Source organism: Gracilinanus agilis, chromosome 3 (assembly GCF_016433145.1).
Source record: "Gracilinanus agilis isolate LMUSP501 chromosome 3, AgileGrace, whole genome shotgun sequence".
In the NCBI taxonomy this organism is placed as follows: domain Eukaryota; kingdom Metazoa; phylum Chordata; class Mammalia; order Didelphimorphia; family Didelphidae; genus Gracilinanus; species Gracilinanus agilis.
Window position 1 is genome coordinate 46822060 of NC_058132.1, and position 21718 is coordinate 46843777.

At 44.1% G+C, this 21718-nt stretch overlaps 2 protein-coding genes across 4 annotated transcripts in view; one reads left to right on the forward strand and one right to left on the reverse strand.

The window, feature by feature from the left end:
• Positions 1 to 12854, forward strand: part of LOC123240309 (F-box only protein 6-like) — a 28518-nt gene extending 15664 nt beyond the window's left edge. The window contains exon 7 of one of the 3 annotated variants that reach the window (XM_044667744.1): positions 12550 to 12854. The gene's annotated coding sequence lies outside the window, so the exon portion shown is untranslated. Of the gene's footprint in view, positions 1 to 21; positions 1794 to 6863; positions 7770 to 12549 lie in introns of those variants that run through there. The other 2 variants (XM_044667743.1, XM_044667745.1) reach the window with 2 other exon arrangements.
• On the reverse strand, positions 246 to 20136 carry MAD2L2 (mitotic arrest deficient 2 like 2). The gene is made up of 9 exons (XM_044667747.1): positions 20059 to 20136; positions 18719 to 18770; positions 17804 to 17922; positions 11875 to 11946; positions 10443 to 10543; positions 8933 to 9027; positions 7776 to 7849; positions 1953 to 2045; positions 246 to 318 (listed from the first exon to the last, which is right to left on the reverse strand). Exons 2-9 carry the CDS (start codon positions 18756 to 18758, stop codon positions 277 to 279), a joined length of 636 nt encoding a protein of 211 aa, XP_044523682.1. The 5' UTR covers positions 18759 to 18770; positions 20059 to 20136; the 3' UTR covers positions 246 to 276.
• Between the last annotated feature and the right edge of the window lie 1582 nt (positions 20137 to 21718).

Consider the following 21718-nt stretch of genomic DNA (forward strand, 5'->3'; position numbering starts at 1 on the left):
AAACCACAGTCCTCTCCGCAGTGGCCACGTGTGTTCCGAGGGACCCAAGGACAGCAGAGCGCCGGGCCATGGCTTCTCTCCGCCCTCTCCTGGGGATTCCTTCCTAGAGGTCAAAGGCTGGGCGGTGCAGAACCAGAGCCGGCGGAGGGAGCTGGTCCTGCCTGCTCTGCTGAACAATGGAGTAAGAGCACTTGAAGCCAGGGATGCCATTCGAGGCCAGGAGGGGCCCGTGACGGCGACCAAAGGCCAGTTCTGCGTTCGCTGGGCAGGCCGGCTTCAGCTGCTCTTATGGGCCCTCTCCTCCACGTACAACTGCATCTGTTAGAAGAAACCATACCGGGGGGATGACGATTAAAGGTCTTGTTTCCAGGGCCCTCTAAGGCTTTCCAGAGACCTATTATTACTCCCCACTTCACAGAAGGGAACACCGAGGCTCCAAAGATGGGGCTTTCCTCGGGTTGCACAATCACTAAGTAGAAAAGGAATGTTCTATTTGGTTCCAGAGAGCGAGGTTAAAAGGAGAAGGTTCAGAAGCAAATTGGGCCTGATGTCAGGGAAAATAGCCTAACCCTGGAGACCACCAAAGCTGGCACAAGCTGCCTGGGGAGACCATGAGCTCCCCTTGGCACTCTTTAAGCAAGGCCTCTCACTTCCCCGAGGAGGGAAAGGCTGGCTTCTGTGATTCTACAAAGATAAACGCTCTCCCTCAGAAGGGCGAGTGGTCAGAGGACATGAGGAGAGTTTAAAATAATATTGTTCTTCCTAAGCCTTCAGCCAAAACTGCTTAGGAGGTCTTCTGGGGCTGCCCTTAGTCAGTGCTGATCACAGCTCCTGGGCCCGTCAAGCACTCAAGTTCTGTTTGTTTTTTAAAGCTCTTATTCTGTCCTAGAATTAATACGAAGTGCCAGAAGAGCAGGAAGGGGTGGGCAATGGAGGTTAGGTGACTTGCCCAAGGTCACACAGTATAAGTTTGAGCAAGCCTACATTTTGGAATTGACAGGGTTACCCCTGATGGTCATGCCGGGGCTAAGTAGTTAGAAGAAAGGGTTCTTTATAGGGGGGAACAAGTTGTTCGTGCCGAGTAGTACCCACAGAAACCTCCCCGATCCCCAACTGGGTCCTGTTTCAAAATGGATAACTGCTTTCTTTCCCCTCGCTACCCACTCGTTCTGCTCCCTCCCAACTCAATTACACGGATCTGACTGAATGGCAACTCACCAGGGTTTATTCAAGAACGAATAAATTAAGGGATGAGGGAAGAGGGTGTCAGGAAAAGGGGGTGTAGGTGGTTCCCTGAAATCCCTCTTATCAGTCCTTCACTGGATAGGCTAGTAACAGATAATTTCTGTATTCCCCAAAGTCCAGTTTCTCTGACCTAATCCCCAAGTATTTCTCTTGAACCTATAATTATAGCTAAGTCATGAGGGAATGCAATAAGGCAATGTTCAAGGCAAGATCTGTGAGCCCCCGGGGGGCCGGCTCCCTGCCAAAGTCCAGACCCCCTTGGCCAAAAGTGAAGAAATGGCTGTTCCATATTCTCCACTGGGTTAAGGAATCGATGAAGACCAACTGGCAGAATTAGTCTTCACTGACGTCCCCGGGAAACTCTTGAGGTTAGCTTTTTAGGTGCTGCAGCCCCCAAATCCACCTCCCTCTTGGGCTGTGCCCCCAGCTAGCCTGAGAGAAAAGCCGTTGGTCTCTTCCCAGAAGGCTTTGCACTCAGCCCAACTGGCACGCTTTTCCCTCCTCAGCGTTCCATCTGTCAATTCCAAAATGTCGGCTTGCTCGACCTCTTACAACAGCTAGGAAGGGACGGCCTTGACCCCAGAGCCTCCTGCCTCCCCCGGGCCACCTCGCTGCCCCTCAAGCACTCTAAGCATTGTGAAATCCTCCGGCTCCCAGCAGTGACTAGGATGCCTGGGTCCCAGGACGGCCCTCCCACTGAGCCTCACCTTTAAAATGTCTGACGTCATGGTCTTGAGTGGGATTAGCCGGGGGTCGTGCATGTGCACATCCTGCTCGTCTGCCAGGATCCAGGGGAAGTCCTAAGGGCAGAGAGGGCAGAGTTCCACGAGACATGAAGTAAAAAGGGAAACCCTCGAGGCAGCATCCCTGGGCGACGTTCTTAAAACGATAAGAAGTGCCTGTCTAAAACCAAGAACCACCATTATCTCTAGCAGGGATAACGCTGAAGCCTTCCCAGGAAGCAAGGATGGCCTTGTTCAGTGTTGCACTAGGAATGCTAGCTAGACACTACAGTGGGCCAGGGCAGTTCTGAGGACTTGGGACAAAGCAAGCTTGGCCGCCTGCAGAGAAAGACCTGTTGGAGAAGAAACGTAGATGAAAACAAATGATTGATCACTTATTTATACGGGCATAGGATCTGGGCTTTGGTTTTATAAGATGATTCCCTTACAAAAATATGGAAATGGGTATCGAGTGACAATACACGGAACCCCGTGGAATTGCGTGTCAGCTCTGGGAGGAGGGAGGGAGACAACACGAATCATGTAACTTTGGAAAATGTACGTGGAAATTTGTTTTCGGAATACAATAAAGATAACATTTAAAAAAAAAAAAAGGAACACCAGCTATAGCAATAAGAGAAGAAAAGAAACTGAAGGAATGAGGGAACGAAACTCTCACTCTTTGCAAATGATAGGATGGCATACTCAGAGGAACCCTAGAGAACGAAAAAACGAGTTGGAGCAATTAACGACTTCAGCAAAGTCATAGGATATAAAATTAACTCGCATGAGTCGAAAACATTTCTATATACTACCAAGAAAACCCAGCAGCAAGAGATAGGAAGAGAAATTCCATTTAAAATAATTGTAGGGGGCATCTGGGTAGCTCAGTGGATTGAGAGTCAGGCCTAGAGATGGGAGGTCCTGGGTTCAAATCCGGCCTCAGACACTTCCCAGCTGGGTGACCCTGGGCAAGTCACTTGACCCCCATTGCCCACCTTTACCACTCTTCCACCTCTGAGCCAATACACAGAAGCTAAGGGTTTAGAAAAAATTAAATAAAATAATTGTAAATGATAGAAAATGCTTGGGAGTTTATCTATCAGGACAAAACCATGAACAGAACTACAAAACACTTTTCATGCAAATAAAAATTTCTAAACCACTGGAAAAATATTAATTGCTCATGGGTGGGCCAACCCAACATACAGACAGTCCTCACTTTACATAAATTCATGTTATGAAAAAAATTAAAAATAAATTAAAAAATAAAAAAAATAAATTCATGTTATGAAAATTCAACTTAACACAAAAAATTCTGAAAAAAAAATCTTCATTCCAAAAAAGCCCCAGTGCGAACTTAATAGAGTATTGTGTTCTCTCTCTCCAGTCTTATATCTTGGTTGCCACTCTCTACCTCCCCACCAGAAAAAGAAAATCTTCTAAATGAAAGAAGAATGGATCAGGGCCCCCCCTGCCTGCCCATGGACTTTGGCTTAAAGCCCCATCCCTGTCTCTGGCTTCTGCATGTTGCTGGTCCTCTCCCATCTATGTCAGTGTCTGGCCTGGATGTGGCTGTCCCCTATGTTTTCTCTCTTGGTTCTGGCCAGATCCCTACGTGACCCCCCAAGTATTCCTCCTCTTGCTTCAGTCTCTGGCCTTACATGTTCTTCAACTCTGTGCCAGCCCCATCCCTCCAAAGGTCTGAGGCCTCTTTCCTGCCTCCCTCCATCCCTTTTTTCCCATATCCATGGATAAATTCGCATTGCATAAAAATTGCTTTATGTAGATGTCTGCCAAATGTTATATAAGTTTCCACTTATGTAAAGTGAGAACTATCTGTAAAAAAAAAAAGACAAATCTACCTAAATTAATTTACTTATTTGGTATCCAATCAAACTACAAAAAAAATATTTTATAGAGCTAGAAAAAAAAATCAACACAATTTATCTGGAAGAATAAAAGAACAGGAATATCAAGGGAATCAATGGAAAAAATGTGAAAGATGGTGGCTTATTTTACAAAGCAGTGACCATCAAAACAATCTATAATGGCTAAGAAACAGAATGGTGGATCATTGGAATAGATTAGGTACACAATACAGTAGTAAATGACCATAGCAATCTAGTGTTTGACAAACCCAAAGATCCAAGTTTTGGGGCCAAGAACTCACTATTTGAAAAATTGCTGGGAAAACGGGAAAGCAGTTTGGCAGAAACTAGGCACAGACCATTATCTCATACCACATACCAAAAAAAAAAAAAAAAAAATCAAATTGGACAAATGACTTAAGATATAAAGGGTTTATCATAAGTAAACTAGAGAAGCATGGAAAAATGTGCCCATCAGATATATGGATGAGAGAAGAGTTTATGACCAAACAAGAGATAGAGAGGATCATGGGAAATAAACTAGATCATTCTGATTATGAAAGCAGCCAAAATTAGAAGAAAAGCTGGAAACTGGAGAAAAAAATTTATAGCAAATTTACCCAAGAAAAGTCTCTTTTCTCAAATATTTAGAGAACTGAATCAAATGTATAAAGTCATTCCCCAATTGATAAATGACAAATGCTAGAGGGAATATGTAAAAGCTGGGACACAAATGCACTATTGGTGGAGTTATGAACTAGTCTAACCTAACCATTCTGGACGACAATTTGAAACTATGCCCAAAGAGCTGTAAAACTTTGATCCTACAATACCACTACAGACATGAACTGATGCAGAGCACAGAGAGCAGAACCAGAAGGACACTGTACACAATAACAGCAATACTGGAAGGATGCTCAACTAAGAAAGACTTAACTACTCTGATTAAGACAAGATCCAAGACAATTCCAAAGGACTCCAGGATAAAAAATGCTATCCACCTCAGAGAGAGAAGGGATGAACTCTGAATGCAAATTGAAGCACACATTTTTTTTAACTTTCTTTTTGGTCTGGAAATATATTTTGCATGATTCCACATGTATAATCAATATTAAACTGCTTGCTGTTTCAAATCAAGGGAGGAGCAAAAGGGAAGGAATTCTGCACATTATTTGAAACTCAAAATCTTAAACAATGATTATTTAAAAAAATTTATATGTAATTGGGAAAATATTTAATTAAACAAAAATATATTAAGGAAAAAAATTCCTGGTCAAAAGGGATCCTTTTCAGATCCCTATGGAAGCTAAGGATAGCCCCATAATCTGCCCTGTTCACCTAATATCATTTTAGTACCTTTCTTTTTCCATATTCCAACTAAACCAGCATCCTCTAGGAGTCTCATTCCTACCTCCCAGCCTTGGCTAATACTGTTGTACATATTCAGAATGTTTCCCCTCCCTACTTTTTCCTGTTAAATTCATACCCATTCTTTGTCCTGCTGTTTGCTTTCCTTTTATACCCCCAGCATTTAGCACAGTGCATGGTACATAAATTCCTACTGACTAACACACAGACACAGAGACACACACACCCCTATACTCCTTTTATTTACATGTTAGATAACAGATTTAGAGGTGGAAGGGACCTGAGGTTATCTAATCCCACCTCCCTGATTTTAAACAGAGAGAAACTAACCTCATAGAGTACTTTCTGTGGCATCTCCCTCATACGCTTACCACAGATTTTCTGTATCATGGTTATTCCAAAGAATGTAAGGGCCTACTGTCCATTTTGTCTGGCAAAGTGCCTATACATAGTAGGTGTTATTGAATCTGTTTCTTCTCTCTCTATTAAGTCATGGGCCTGGCCTTCATGGATCTCACACTCTCTAAGCAGGGCCTCAGTTTCTCCCAGCTATATGGCGACAGAGTCTATAAGCTCTTCGTTTTTCCAAGGATCCTCCCCTAGATATACCACTACTCACCTTCTGCACACAGTGAGTGATTAATACATTTAAAAATTTAAACTGAATAAGTACCTGCTGTGTACCAGGGGCACTATGCTGGGGCTGGCGGGGCTTGGACAGAAAACGAGGGTTAGACTTTAGAGACATCCACCAGATCTCATGGGTTTCCTTTTAGAGCATATTCATAGCCTTCATCTCTTCTTTTTAAAATTTTTAAAACTCTTGCTTTCTGTCTTAGTAATAACTCTAAAACAAAAGGGAAAGGGCTAGGGGCAAACAGGATTTTTTTTTTCAGGGTTAAAAAGGTCTTTATTTTTACATTAACTACACTATTCAAAAATACAAGGCCTAAGCTCTCAGGGACATGAGAAAGTTGTCACCTTTGGAGAATCCTTACCCATCCATCCCACCCCCAAAGAAATTGCTTCCATTCTGGCTGATTGGCTGTGTGTCTTCGCTGGGATTCATCTTGGAGATGAGAAATCTTGGGCAGGGCAGGACAGATCAACCAGTCTAGGAGGAGGCTTCCTGCGCCATTCAATCACATGCACTTGATAAATACCATTCCCCTTCTTGGGGGCATGGGAGTATGCTCAGAATCTTCCTATCTCTGCCTGTCCCCAAAACATCATGGCAAGGACAGAAGCCTACCTGTCCAATAGCTTAGGGGTTATAACAAAGACGGGCCTCTTCCCATTGCTTTCCCTGGAAAAGGCCCTGGAGTCCCCACCATCAGGGAGACTGAGGAAAAGAACGTCCCTTTCCCAGGGTCAGCCAGCTAGGAAGTATCTGAGGCCAGATTTGAACCCAGGACTTCCTGTTTCTAGGCCTAGCACTCTTACTGCCCCCTTCATTCCCTCTTGCTTCTCCCACTAGGATATCAGCAGGATGTTTTTTCTTCCCCATTTTACAGATGTCTCCTCCTGGCATAAGAAATGACTGCTTCTGACAGCTCTTCCTATTCCAGGAGGGGCCCAGAGACAGAGACTCATTGCTCAGCTGGCCACAGAGGGGACAATTCTTTCTTTCTTTTTCTTTTTCTTTTTTTTTTGGCAGAGAATCACCTGCTAAACAGGGGAGGAGAGAGAGGACCACTCCAATATGCTCTTGGATCTGTGATCCCTCCAACAGTGCAGACTTCACCCCATCCCCGTCTATCTATCCAATCCAAACCTCATCTGTCACCCTCCTCGAGTTCACTAAAGAACACCTACCATGTTGGGATTCTTGCACGTCTCCTTAGCCCTGTGATTGCCAAAGGAAAACAGCAGACTGTCCACCCGCTAACCCTTCGTCTCCCCATAAAATCACAGACCCTCTGTGTGTACTGACCTCATGGGCGAGAAAAGGAAAACTCACGCTGGCCCCTATTCTCTAGCATTTCCAGTTCAAGCTCCAGATCCTAGCTAGTCACCCACCCACCATAGCACCTGCCCTCCCATTATCCACCCCTCGCACCCAGAGATCATACCCTATGACCAGGGAGTCCATCCACTTAGCCTTGGACCCTCCATTCTGAGGCTAGACTGTCCGGAGTGGATGAGGGAGTCCAAACGCCACTCACCCACTCTATATTCAGCCGGCCGCCCCATAGGCACTTCCCTCCCCAACCTGTTCCCATCAACACTACCAACAATCTATTTAGGGCTCCTCTCTGAATCCCTCTGACTCTCAGACCCAAATACTCTTCCCTTCCCAGCCTCCATGCTCTCTAGATGTTATCTCCCCACCAAGTAAGGGTTATTTCACTTTGATTATCGCCTCAGTGCCTGGCACAGAACTGGCATCTGGGGAACGTTTTTCCATCCACTAATTCATACTAACATAAGTGGCGAGAAATCCAATGGAAAGAGGGAAAGAGACTGGTCCAAGGTCACACAGCAAGTCCCTGTCAGAAGCAAATCTGGAGGCCGGCTGTCCTTCAGACTTTCTATCCTTTGACACACAGACCCAGGGGCCAGAACTCACCTTGATCACCTGAATCTTCTCCATGTTTCGTGTGGCTGCTTCCCGAGTGTGGACCAAGACAGTGAAGGTACAACCTGCATCAAGGAGGAAGAGATGTTGGAGCGGCATGATGGGCGGAATGGTACCCAACTTGTGGCGTGCATCCTCAGCCACAGAGGCGAGGCCTGATCATCATCTCCTGGGCTCCTAATTCAATCTGCCCTCCCCACACTCATGGTAAAATGGCATGGCCTGGCTAGCTGGCCCCATCATCCAAGACCAGTTTCAAGTCCACTCAAGGAAAAGCACAAGGACGGCCCCTGTCCTTCTGGTACTCCCTAGTCTAATGAACACTACATATAGGAGGCAGCTGGGCGACTCAGTGGACTGAGAGTCAGGCTTAGAGATGGGAGGTCCTGGGTTCAAATTTGGCCTTAGATATTTTCTCTGATTACCTAATCCTTACCACTCTTCTGCCTTAGAACCAATACTTAGTACTGATTCTAAGGCAGAAAGTAAAGGTTTAAAAAAAGACAATTTGGAACTGAGTCTAAGACAGAAGGGATTTTTAAAAAAGGCTAAATATAGGTATGGAAAGACTTCAAGGATACTTGTCTTTTTTTTTTAAACCTTACTCTTCTGTTTTAGAATCATATTGATTCTAAGGCAGAGAGTGGTAAGGACTAGGCAATGGGAGTTAAATGACCTGCCCAGGGTCACACAGCTAGGGAAGTGTCCACCTAGCTGCCCCGATACCTGCTTTATTTTTTTTTTTAAAGAGCCACAAACAGATGTATATAAGTAGAAATGGCCCCAGTAGAAATACCCTACAGCAGCACTAATGCAGAGTGAATAGTGAGATTGGACCCATGAGGAGTAAGTTCATCATGGAAGACTTCCTGGAGGTGATGAGGATGAAACAGGGCTCTGAAGAAGGGTAACAGTACAAATGACTTCATGGAAGAGACCCAGCAATGGGCTAGGTTGCAGCATACCCCATGGCGCTGAGCCAAGGCATGAGCATTACCAGAAGTGTCCAGGGGGATTCAGCTCAGCCCCAGAATGCCCTAACAGGACGCTCCCCTGCAGGTCCACCTCTGGGAGATCACCGTGCCCAATGGGGCAGGCCCAAAGCCCAGGAGTGGGGAGAACCCTCAGGACAGAACAGCAGAGTCAACCTGGAGGGTTGTGGTCCAGGACGGCGTCACAGACACTGATCTTCAGGATGAAGGCACGAAGGAGCTGCTCCACGTGGGACAGCAAAGAGTCGGAGCTGGAAAGGAGAGAAGATGGTCACTGACCCGCCCTGAGTGACTGTGGGGCCCTTTGGCCAACAGGCCTCACCCACCCAGTAAGAGGCGGGCTGTCGGCGTGGGCTAAAGCCTTTGAAATGATCTCATTTGATTCTCTTCATGTTGCAGCTAGAAAAACTAAGACTCAGAGGGAGAGGAAGTAACATGAGAAGCCAAAACTAGAAGCCAAGGTCCCTGATTCCCAAGTTGGGGGTTCTTCTCACTAGAGCCTAGCAAGGGGTTCTGGGTCCCCTCCATCAATGCCCCATTCTTGGGGTCTCCTAAGTTCATCAGATGCTATTGCTAAATGGGGACAAAGAACAAAAAGGGGGGAAACTGAAGACATGGGTTCAAATCCTCACTCTGCTACAGGTACCACTTGTGTGACCTTGGGCTAATCAAGTTACCTCTGGGCCTGTTTTTTCCTCTGTAAAATGGGTGTGGTGTTGCTGGATACCTCAGAGGTCCCTTTTAGCGACAGACCTATCATTCTATGGGAAATGCCACCCCAAAATAAGCATGCCCTTTTCTGAATTTCCTAAGCCTCAATTTTTTTCTGCCTTAAAATCGAGAGGTTGGACTAGAACCCCTTTGGCAGTCTGGGGAAGCCTGTGAATTTCAGAATTGTGTTCTTAAGTGCCTACAAATAAAATATATAGGTTTATAAAGGAAACCATTTCCACTGGATTAGGGTTATCAAGGGGCAGTTAGGTGGCGCAGAGGACAGAGAACTAAGCCTGGAGGTCCTGGGTTCAAATCTGGCCTCAGACACTTCCTAGCTCTGTAGCCCTGGACAAGTCATTTATCTCCATTTGCCTAGCCCTTGTCCTTCTTTCTTAAGAGTTGTTACTAGGGCAGAAAATAAGAATTAAAAAAGAGAGAGAAGTTGGTTATAAAAATATTAAGAAAATAAGCTCCTGGGGTCCAAGTGAAGAACCCCTTCTCAACGTCAATGTTCTCTGTAATGAGGTCCTTTCTAGGTTATCAATTCTGATATTTTCTATTCTAAGGTTCCTCCCAGCCCTGCCATTTTCTGAGCCAAGGTCCTCTCAAGGGCCCTTCCTAGCTCTAACATGTTCTAAGATCCCTTGGCTCTAACCTTCCCTCTTCTAAGACCTTTTCTTCTTTTCCTCCCATCAGTCCTGTGGTTCTCTTTTCTTTTTCTTCTTCTTCTTCTTTCTTAAACTCTTCCCTTCTGTCTTAGACTCAATACGATGTATTAGTTCCAAGGCAGAAGAGTGGTAAGGGCTGGGCAATGGGGGTTAAGTGACTTGCCCAGGGTCACACAGCTGGAAAGTGTCTGAGTCTCTGAACCTGACTCTCCATCCACTGAGCCACCCAGCTGGCCCTGTTGTTCTGTCTTTTCGAAGAGGGGAGGCAGGAGCTCCGGACTTACCTGATAGACAGCAGGGGAGGCTGAGTGATTTCAAAGACAAATCTCTCCACTGGGTGGTGCTCTTTGTCCAAAATCACCACCACGACCTTCTCCACATCATTCTGCAAAGAGAGGTCAACCCCATCCCATCCCACAACAACATCAGCTATGGTGATGAAAATTTGGAAACCAGTATCCTAGCAACCACCTCTTCCTCAGTCATCCTGGAGTAGGAGGCAGAGAGGACCTGAATTCAGACCCCCAGAGTCCCTCCATAGACCACAGTTATCTATTTGTTTTGATCCTTATCTTCTTTTTTGTTTGTTTGTTTTGTTTGTTTTATTTTAAACCCTTAACTACTGTGTATTGGCTCTGAGGTAGAAGAGTATTAAGGGTGGGCAATGGGGGTCAAGTGACTTGCCCAGGGTCATATAGCTGGGAAGCGTCTGAGCCCAGATTTGAACCCAAATCCTCCTGACTCAAGGTGTTGCCTAGCTGCCCCTTTATGGTTTATAGCATAGTTCTGAAAATCAAATGTTTTCTCTGGAAAAAAGTGACCTAAAGTTGGTCAGAGCCTGGAGGCCAATGCATTTGCTACCTTCTCCTAGAATCAGTCAGTCAACAAACGGTCAAAAAAGCCAATGATATTAAGTATCGACTCTATGCCAGGCACTGCCTTTTCCTTCGCACATTTAACTTGCCAAAGAGAGTTGCCAAGACTGCCAAGAGATGCCATGAAGGGTCATCCAGGCAGTCTGTGTCACAGGCCAGACCCCTACCCACTGGGCCATCTGGCATCTCTGTATTTTAAATAACCAAATTGAAAGAGCCTGGACTCACAGGACCATAGATTTAGAGCCAGAGGGGGTGTTAGAGGCTCTCTAATCCTTCATTTTAGAGAGGACCCAGGTTCAAATCCCCATTCGGCTCCTTACAACCTCTGTGAATTGGGGCAAGTCATCTCAACTCATCTGGGTCTTAGTTTCCTGGCCTGTAAAATGAAGAGGTTGGACTCAATGAGTGCTAAGGACCCTTCCAGCCCATGACCGATCTCAAAGATCAACCAGAAGTGCCCCAGCTGTGTGACCCTGGGCAAGTCACTTGATCCCCATTGCCCACCCTTACCACTCTTCCACCTATGAGACAATACACCGAGATTAAGGGTCTAAAAAAAAAAAGAAGAAGTGGGGCAGTTGGTGGCTCAGTGGCTAGAGCCTGAAAACACTTCCTAGTTGTGTGGTCCTGGGCAAGTCATTTAACTCAATTGTCTAGCCTTTACCACTCTTCTGCCCTCAATGCTTAGTATCGATTTTAAGGCAAAAGATAAGAGTTTTAAAAAAATACTCAACCAGAATCCATGACATCCAGAGGAGCAGGAGTGAGACAGCAGAAAGGGCCGGAGGGACTGGGGGGGGGGGGGGGAGAACTGGGGAGCAGCTGGATTACCACTCACCTTCTCCAGCAGCGGCTTAACGCAGTGAAGCGTATCTTGAATGTACTGATTTAGCTCTGGATGGCAGGACATCTGTTCACAGAAGAACCAAGAATGAGGCCTTTGGGATAATCAATCAGGATTTATTAAGTTCCTACTATGTGCACCGAACAGATGCTGGGGACACAAAGACCAGAAAAAAATCAAACTATCCCTTCCCTAAAGCCACAAGCAATCCAATTGCAGCAAACCTTTATTAAATGAGCAAGGGGGGTGGAGGGAATAGGGGCGGAAGGGAGGAGCCCCCAGAACTGCTATTCCCACCCTCATGATTCAATTCCAAAGGACTTATGATGAAAAATGCTCTCCAAGGCCAGAGAGAAAACCGATGAATTCCACGTGCTGCAGACTGAAGCATCCTTTTTTTTTTAATTCTCTCACTTTACTTTTTGGTCTGTATTTCCTCTTATAACATGGCTAATATGGAAATATATTTTGCATGACTTCATGTATATAATTGAGATCAAATTGCATGCCTTCTTAAGAAAGGGAGAGGGGCGAGAAGGAGGGAGAGAATTTGGAACTCAAAATGTTTCTTATAATTTGTTAAAAATTTTTAATATGTAATTTTAATACATAATTTAATACATAATTAATGTGTAATTTTAATATGTAATTTTTTAATTTAAAATTCAGGAAAAAAATCTTCAGCATGTACTGAAGGCAAAGAATGCCGAGGCAAAAAAATTTCTGGAAGATGTGAGGACCAAACAAAGGAGATTTGAGGACCACCTTCCTAAAATAGTTCAAGGTTCCATCTTTGATGAGGGGTCAAAGGGGATCGCTTGGAAGAAGGTCTAGCCATCCTTCACCACCCCCAAGGAGACACACTCAATAAGCCCAATTTGCTCTTAATAACAGCCCATTAACTGTTCTAGGGACAGCTAGGTGATACAGTGGATAGAGCGCCAGGCTTGGAGTTAGGAAGAATTGAGTTCAAATACAGTCTTGGGTAAGAGACCCTGTTTGCCTCAGTTTTCTCATCTGTAAAATGAACTGGAGAAGGAAATGGCAAACTGCTCCAGGATCTTTGCCAAATGTGACCCCAAATGGGGTCATGAAGAATTGGACAGATCTGAAGCAAGTGAATAACAACAAAACCCTTCCAAAGTATATCTCTCCCATCAGGATCTAAGGATTTTGTATTTATATCCTCACCGTTTAATAAAGTCAGTGTTTAATAAATGCTTTTCATCCCTTCATACTTTATACTTTTAAAACCTATTCCTATTACAATACCACCTGGGTCCCAAACTAATTTAGTTCCACTAAAAAAATATATAACTACCAAAAAAGTCAAACAGTCCCCATTCTAGAACAGTATTTCATTATTGATAGTAAACATTTACATAGTGCTTTACAAATATTACCTCCTTTGGTCCTCACAACCTCCTTGTAAAGGACATGCCATTATTATTTCCATTTTATAATTCAAGAAACTGAGGCAAACAGAGGGTGAGTGGTTTGCCCATGGTTTACTGCCCAGTAGCCAGTAAGTATCTGATGCCAGATTTGAACTCAGGTTTTGATGTTTATATCTACTATGTGTCAGACACTATGCTAGGAGCTGGGGATACAAAGTCAAAAAGAAGCAGGGACATCTGGGTGGCTCAGTAGATTGAAAGCCAGGCCCTGAGATGGGAGGTCCTAGGTTCAAATCTGGCCTCAGACACTTGACTGGGTGACCCTGGGCAAGTCACTTAACCCCCATTGCCTAACCCTTACTGCTCTTCTGCCTTAGAACCACTATCTGTATTGATTCTAAGACAAAAGGCAATGATTTAAAAAGAAAAAAGGAAAAGAAAGGGGAGGGAGGGGAGGAGGAGGGGAAGGGAAGGGAAGGGAAGGGGAAAAGAACCAAACAGAAAAGAAAAGAAAAAAGACAAAAAAGATGCAATGCTGTTCTCAAGGATCAAAAGATCCCTACTGTGGAAAGTGGGAAGATCTTTTGTTCTTTTTAAGATTTGACTTATATCCTTTGATAGGGAAAAGGCATTAAACCTGTGATTTCATTGACATTGGGGACTTCCCAGGTGAGTAAACTCTCTCCACCAAAGTGTATCAGAACCTTCTCTTTCTCCAAAACTTCTAGTCTTGATTTACCCAAAGTCACACAGCCAATAGGTGTCAGAGGCTGGAACTGCGCCCAGGGCCAGCTCTCTATCCATTTTACCAACTGCTTCTTTAAAGATTTTGAGTTTTGCCCAATTCTCAAAATTCAAAATAGGGCCAAAAAGTCACATTTGAGAATCAAAGGGGCTTTTCTTGAGTCTCTCAGTTTCTGGTGCCTTCCTCTGCAGTTGTGTTCATCTCTTGGTGGGATTTTCTTGGCAAAGATGCTGGAGTGGTTTGCCATTTCTTTCTCCAGCTCATTTAACAGATGAGAAAACTGAGGGAAACGGGGTTTGGTGACTTGCCCGAAGTCACACAGCTAGTAAGTGTCTGAGGCTGGATTTGAACTCAGGTTTTCCTGACTCCAGGGCTGGCACTCTTTCTGCTGCATCACCTAGCTGCCCATTGTCTTCCAATATTATCCTGTATTTAGTTTATAAATACATATAAACATGTTGTTTCCCCCAAAAGAATATAAACCCTTTGAAAACAGGATTGTTTCACTTGCCTCTATATCCCCGCACCTTGAACTGAGTAGGTGCCAAATTTGATAATAGTAACAGTTATTATTATTATTATTGATTGATTGATTGATCTCACACCATCCCCTTTTCAGGATTATCTTTTTTTTTTTTTAATGTTAAATAAAACCCTTTCCTTCTGTCTTAGAATCAACACTAAGTTATCAGTGCTAAGGCAGAAAAATAATAAGGGCTAAGCAATTCAGGTTAAGTGACTTGCCCAGGGTCACCCAGCTACAAAGTATCTAAGTTCATATTTGAACCCAGGGCCTCCTCTCTATCTACTGAACCTAGCTGCCCTCAGAATTACCTTTCTCCCAAGTTAGGGGAAAGGGGAGGCTAGCACGAGAGAGAAAGAAGGGAAGAAGGATAAAGAAAAATAACTTGTGTTTTTTTCTATTAAATAAAGAGAATAGAACACATATAAGGGAATAATGCCATGGAGCGCCATATTGGTTTGGAAAGTTATGGTGGACCCATTCTTTCCATGATAACAAGAGCAGTTGATTTAATTATGGTTCAAGCATTGAAGTATCCCATCTCTAATCTAGTTAGGAGGTATTAAGAGAGGTTTAGGATTGGTTTAAGGTAAGATCAACCAGGTACTCAGGGATAAGGAGAGTTAATGAACAAAAGAACAATTTTCTTTGTAGCTTCTTTGGCTAGCTGTCCTTCCTCCCCTCACCTAGAAAAATTTCCTTTCTCATTCAACTCTATCAGAGGAGATTAGGAGAGGTGTGACTTCCTTCCCACAGAGGACAGGGAAAATGGAGGGATCTGGGAATCTCAGAAGCCAAGTGGGTACTAAGAAAAGGACCAAGGGTCAACTTCCTGGAGATCTAGGGCTCAAGACCGGGGGAAAAAAGCCAGGAAGCCCTAATAGCCAAGCCCAGTTTTCACTGCTCTTCTTCCCACTCCAGGACATTCTTTTTCTCAGAAGAGACCTCTAAAAATGTTCACAGACTAGAAGAATCTCAGAGGTGGGAAAGACTTCAGAGGGCAGCTAGGCCAAGCAGGAATCCAAAACAAACCCAAGGCACAGATTTGGCCCCCAGTGTTCCTCAAAAGACCCACTGAAGATTCCTGGAGCCTCTCCCATCTCCCGAATCCCTTTATCCATCCTGAAAGTCTAGGGTTAAGGCAGCTAGGTGTTCTACTGAGCCTGGAGTCAGAAAGACATGAGTTCAAATCCTGTCTCGGTTACTTAAAGCAACTCTCTTAACTTCTATTTTCCTCAGTTTCCTTAACTGTAAAATAGAGATAATAATAGCCCTTACCTCTCAGGGTTCTTGTGAGAATCAAAAGAGTTAATAATATTTGGAAAGCACTTAGCACAGTGCCTAGAACACAGTAGGCACTACACAAAAATGCAACCTATTATTTAAGACTGCTTCTAGAGGCTACGGTGATAAAATTTAGCAAGTCCTTTGGAATCTTCCTTCAGAACCACAGACTTGGAAGGACCTCAGAGGTGATCTAATCCTCCCCAAATCTTCAAAACTTAGCTCCGAATGCCAGAGCTTCGTCGCAAAGCCTTTCCTGAATCCCTCAGCTACAAGTGCCTTCCACTGCAATATTATCCCATATTTATTTTGCATTTCCAGTGCCCCTGTTGTCTTGTCCAAGAGGCAACAAAGAGGCATGGAGAGCAGTAGAAATTATTTTAGAAATGAAATCAGCTTATAAAACCCAGTTGAATTGTGTGTTGGCTATGGGAGGGGGAAGGGAGGGAAAGATCCTGAATCATGTAACCATGGGAAAATATTCTAAATCAATTAATTAAATTTTAAAAAATTTAAAAAAAGAAATGAAATCAGGGGTCAGCGAGGTGGCTCAGTGGATTGGGAGCCAGGCCCAGAGATGAGAAGTCCTGGGTTCAAATCTGGCCTCAGACACTTCCTAGCTTCATGACACTGGACAAGTTACTTAACTCCCATTGCTTTACCCTTTACCACTCTTCTGCCTTGGAACCAATACACAGTATTAATTCTAAGAGAGAGAAGAAATGAAGTCAATGTCTCTGCTCTTCTTCATTTCCCATCAGCTGTTTCCTTTGAACCTTAGTCTCCCCAGGATAAGCTTATAGAAATTGATCAAACCTTGAAACTAATCACCTCACTGCCCCTCCCCACTGATTAGAGGGCTGTGAATAAATTCCTCCCAAAAGCCTTCCTTTATAGAGGACCTCAGAACTTTCCAGCCATCCTCCTTCATTTTCTGTCTCCTGCTCTGCTTGGTTTCCATTCGAGCTTCTGGGTATTCTCTTCCCAGGTTAGATTATAAACTCCTTGAGGACAAAGACTAGCATTCTTTTTCTTATTTGTATCCCAGAATTTAGCAATATCTGGCACATAGCTGGCACTTAACAAATAAATGTTTATTGACTGCTACTTATTATATCTTTGTGACTTAGACAATTTTGTTAATTATTTATTATTATTAATCGTCTAGTATGTGCCAGGCAATAGTATGTGCTAGAAATACAGAATAGACAAGCTGGGAGCAATTAGATGGTTTAATGGATGCAGAGCCAGGCCCACAGACAGGAGGTCCTGGGTTCAAATCTAGTCTCGGATACTTCCTAACTGTGTGACCTTGGGCAGGTAATTTTATCCCCATTGCCTAGCCCTTACCGCTCCTCCTCTTCCTTGGAACCAATATGTAGTATCAATTCTAAGACATTTAAGACATAAGGCATAAGAATGATTAAGAAATTCTAAGTTATTGAGAGAGAGAGAGAGAGAGAGAGAGAGAAGCCACATTACCTCTGTAGGTCTCAATTTCTTCACCACTAAAATGAGGGTTGAACCAGTCAACCTGAGGTCCCTTCTAGAGTTATGATTCCCAACTCAGTGTCCAGCTTCCACCTGAAGCTTCCTCAGTTACAAGGCACTCACTATTCTCCGAGGAAGTCCATCCTACTTTTCAACAGCTATTAGGAAATATTCCTTATATCCAACCAAAATCTGCCACTCTGAAACGTCTAACCTGCTCCTAGTTCTGTCTTTTGGGGCCAAAAGAAGGAATCCAAACCCCCTTTCACATGGGTACTTTTTGACCTTTGAAAATAGCTATCAAGTCTTCTCTTTTCCAGAGCAAATAGCCCTAGGTCTTTCAAATGGTCCCAATATGGCATAGTTTCCTGTGCCCTCATCCCCCTTGACCCAACTGAGTTTGTCAATAATGTCCTTCATAAAATGGGTTGACCTAGAACTAAATACGATAATCCATAGTATCCTTACAGCTCCATCCCTTACCTGAACAGGCACATTGTATTTCTTTCTCTTCTGGAAGATTCCAATAGGGTAAACCTCTCGGACATAGAGGATGAGATGCACGGCCACTTCCAAGAACTCACAGAGAACATCAGCCACAACTAGAGACAGAGAAACACACTCTGAGATGCTGTTGGGTAAAAGCAACCAGGACAAATATCCCACCCAAAGACATCAACTCCTGTAAGAATTTATTTTTCATATACTATATTATTTTTATATCAGGCTTCTAGATTATAAAGGCCCCAAATCAGTTCCTATATGTTAGGGAGAATTCCTGACTTGGCTCCATTTAGTCTAAAGATTTTGGCATTCTCTTTGTCCTGAGGAATGGGGTCCTTTCACAGACTCTGGCTAACTAGAAAGTTCTGCATTGATGCTTTTCCCATGTAAATTAGAAACTTCACCAGTTAGTTTGGGGAAGGGCTGAGAGTCTGATGGACCACTTCCTCATTAGCTGATTGCCAATTAAAGATGTCTTGGGATGTTCAAGGGAGGAGCTGAATAATGAGCTCCCCAAAAAATGCATATCAGGTAGAGAGGCATTTGATCACAGTTAAAATGTCTTGACTGGTCAAAGAATAAATTATTTTATTATTTTTTTTTTATTTTAAACCCTTAACTTCTGTGTATTGACTTATAGGTGGAAGAGTGGTAAGGGTAGGCAATGGGGGTTAAGTGATTTGCCCAGGGTCACACAGCTGGGAAGTGTCTGAGGCCAGCTTTGAACCCAGGACCTCCTGTCTCTAGGCCTGGCTCTCAATCCACTGAGCTACCCAGCTGCCCCCAGAATAAATTATTTTAAAAGTAAGAAATACCACCTCTTGACTCAACACACCAGAGCCAACTGGAAGTCAGTTCCCCAGCAGGAGTACCCTAAAAATGAAGAGCTCTTACCTTGTCCAAAGTTAAGGTCTTGTCGAGTGAGGGTGGTCATTCTTCTGGCCACCTGGGAGAGGAGAAAGAAGACCTAGTTCCTTTCCAAAGCAACCCCCAAGCCTAACTGTCCCACCAATCTCATGGAATAGAGGGGCAAAGGGACACTCAGGGATCCACATAGGGTAAAGAAATAGACCTTTACATTCTCAAACTTACATAAATTATCATTAGAATGAAGAACTCAAGAATCTCTTCCTTCCAGGGGAGACCTCATCTGCCCCCAGGTTAGTGAGTTCTGGCAGCTGTTGGTCCCTTCTCAATGGAAAAGGATCCAAAAATCCAACTCCCAAGAATTGCTGAGCACAATCCCTACTACTCCCTCAAATAGTACCACTTGGAAGTTGGAGTCACCATTAAGGCAGATGAAGGTATCAATGAATTCAATAATAATAATAATAATAATAATAATAATAATAATGATAGCTAACATTTATATAGTAATGTTTGCAAAATGCTTTACCTATATTATCTTGTATGATTCTCAGCTCAAGGGAAGAGACTGGTTTTTTTCTTTATTTTGCCACTGTACTTGAATTCCCCAGAACTTAATACAGATAGCATTTAATAAATATTTACTGAATAAATGAATGAACAGACTAGACTTCATCCTCCAGCTTCTAACAGTCTTAGGTCTCCACAGTCAATTCAGGAGTTATTTTGAGCAGAGGATGGGGATAAAAAAAAAAAACAGAAATGAAACCGTCTCTCCCCTCTAGGACTTTAAGAGACACTGATCAGAGTCACTGAACTAAACAAACCTCAGGGTGGTAGGGCTAGGTTTTGGGGGAGTGAGAGGGGTGCCTCAGGAAAAAATGCATCTTCCCCTCTTGGAGGGGGGGGGGGGGAAGGGGTGCATGTGGCTAGGGGCTCAGGTTTGCCAAGCCTGATCAGGTCATCTGGACTTAAGGCCCTCTCACACCCAACTCTGCACGAGGGCAAAGATCCACGAAAGTTCAGTCTCCACGTCCCGCTTTCTGGGATTTCCAAGAAGGGGTAAGGGGGGGGGGGGTCGGTCAAGGTGGGAGGCTGGAAGGGGCACCCCTAAAAAGATCGAGAGAAAACAGGGACCCCCGGAACGTACAGCTGCCTGGGGAGGAGGGGATCGGGGACGGAGAAAGGATGGACACCTCTCTCCGGCGCCCCGGCCAGTGCACATCTGGCTCCTGCGGCGGGTCCAGGGAACAGCTGGCGGCACACAGCTAACGTAGCCGAGCCCTGCGCCCGTCCCCGCACCAGAGTGCCCACCCGCCCGCTCGCCCCGCGTCCCCACTACCCCCTCCTCCCCCTCGAACCAGTACCGGCTGCCGGCGCTCAGTGGGGGTCGGCCGAACTCTGAAGCTTGGGATCCGGCTCCGGTTCCTTCCCCGCCAGCGGCCCCAGCGCGGAACCTCCGGCTCCTAGGCGCGCGGCGAAGTGACGTCCCACCGCCTCCCGCCGGGTCCTAGCGCCCGCCACGCTCCCCGGCTCCACCCCTCTCCTGGGCCCGCGCCAACGCCGCGCTCCGCCCCTCCCCTTCGCGCTCCGCTGAGCCCCCAGCTGCGGAGATGCTGGCCACATCTGGACAAGTGGGAAGGAGCCTTGCAACCCGGATGCTTCAAGAGCCCATTTCCCAAGCAACTTAAAACTAGAGCCTTCCAAGCCCAAAGGGACCTTAGAGATCATCAAATGAGATATTCTTGGTAAAGCGTCCAGCACAGTGCCTGGCACATAGTAACCTCTACATAATTATTATCTCCTGCATGAAGCGTCCTTTCTTCACTCTCCCAACTTCCTTCTTCCAAACTACTAGTTAACTACGTTGTATATATTCGGCTGAGTGCTAAATATGGGCACTGGGCAAGTCAACCTCAGCCTCAGTTTCTTCCTCTGTAAAATGGGCATATCACAATAGCACCCAGCTCACAGGGTTGTTGTGAAGATCAAATGAAATGCCATATAAATAATTTTGCAAACCTTCAATGGTAGCTGCCATTGTTATGTTTGTGTTTATTAATTTTATATCTACATACATGCTTGTTGCCTCCTTTATTTCAATGTAAATTCAGTCCTTTGTTATGAGAGATAGTTCTATGGGAGAGGAAGTCTTATGGTGCTATATTAATGCTAGCTATCATTATTATTATACTTGTATTTATTAGTTTTATATTTATGGTGCACATATTTTTATACCTACTCATTGTCTCCTTTATTAGAATGTAGATTCAATTCTTTGTTATAAAGGATAGCTCTCTGGGATGGGGAGCCAGAGAGAAACAAGGGGAAATATAGCTGGTATAAAAACAAAAGACATAAATAAAACTGTATTTATATGCGCTGATTGTCTCCCTTATTAGAATGTAGACTCAGTCCTTGGTATAAGGGATAGCTCTCTGGAAGGAGGAGCCAGAGAGATGGGGAGGGGGGGAATCTAATCCATGTGAAAACAAAAGATATAAATAAAATTTTATTTTCACATGAACTGATTGTCTCCCTTATTAGAATGTAGACTCAATTCTTTGGCATAAGGGATGAATCTCTGGGAGGGGGAGCCAGAGAGATAACAGGGGGAAATTTAGTCAGTGTAAAAAAACAAGAGATATAAATAAAAATTTATTTTCATATACACTGATTGTCTCCCTTATTAGAATGTAGTCTCAATCCTTTGGTATAAGGGATAACTCTCTGGGAGGAGGAACCAAAGAGATATAGAGGGAAATATAATCAGTGTGAAAACAAAAGATATAAATAAAATTTTATTTTTGAAAGAATAACTAGCATTCATATAGAGCTTTTTATGATTTGCAAATTGTTTTACATATATTAACTTAATGCAAACTCGTTGTAAATAGGCATTGTTGCATTCTTTGCACTTGTGTTTCCAGCTCCTAACCATGTGCCTGGCATATAGTAGATGCTTAATAAAGTTAACTGTTGATTGATTGATCTTTGACCAATCAGTTCATTTTACAGAGATTAAAT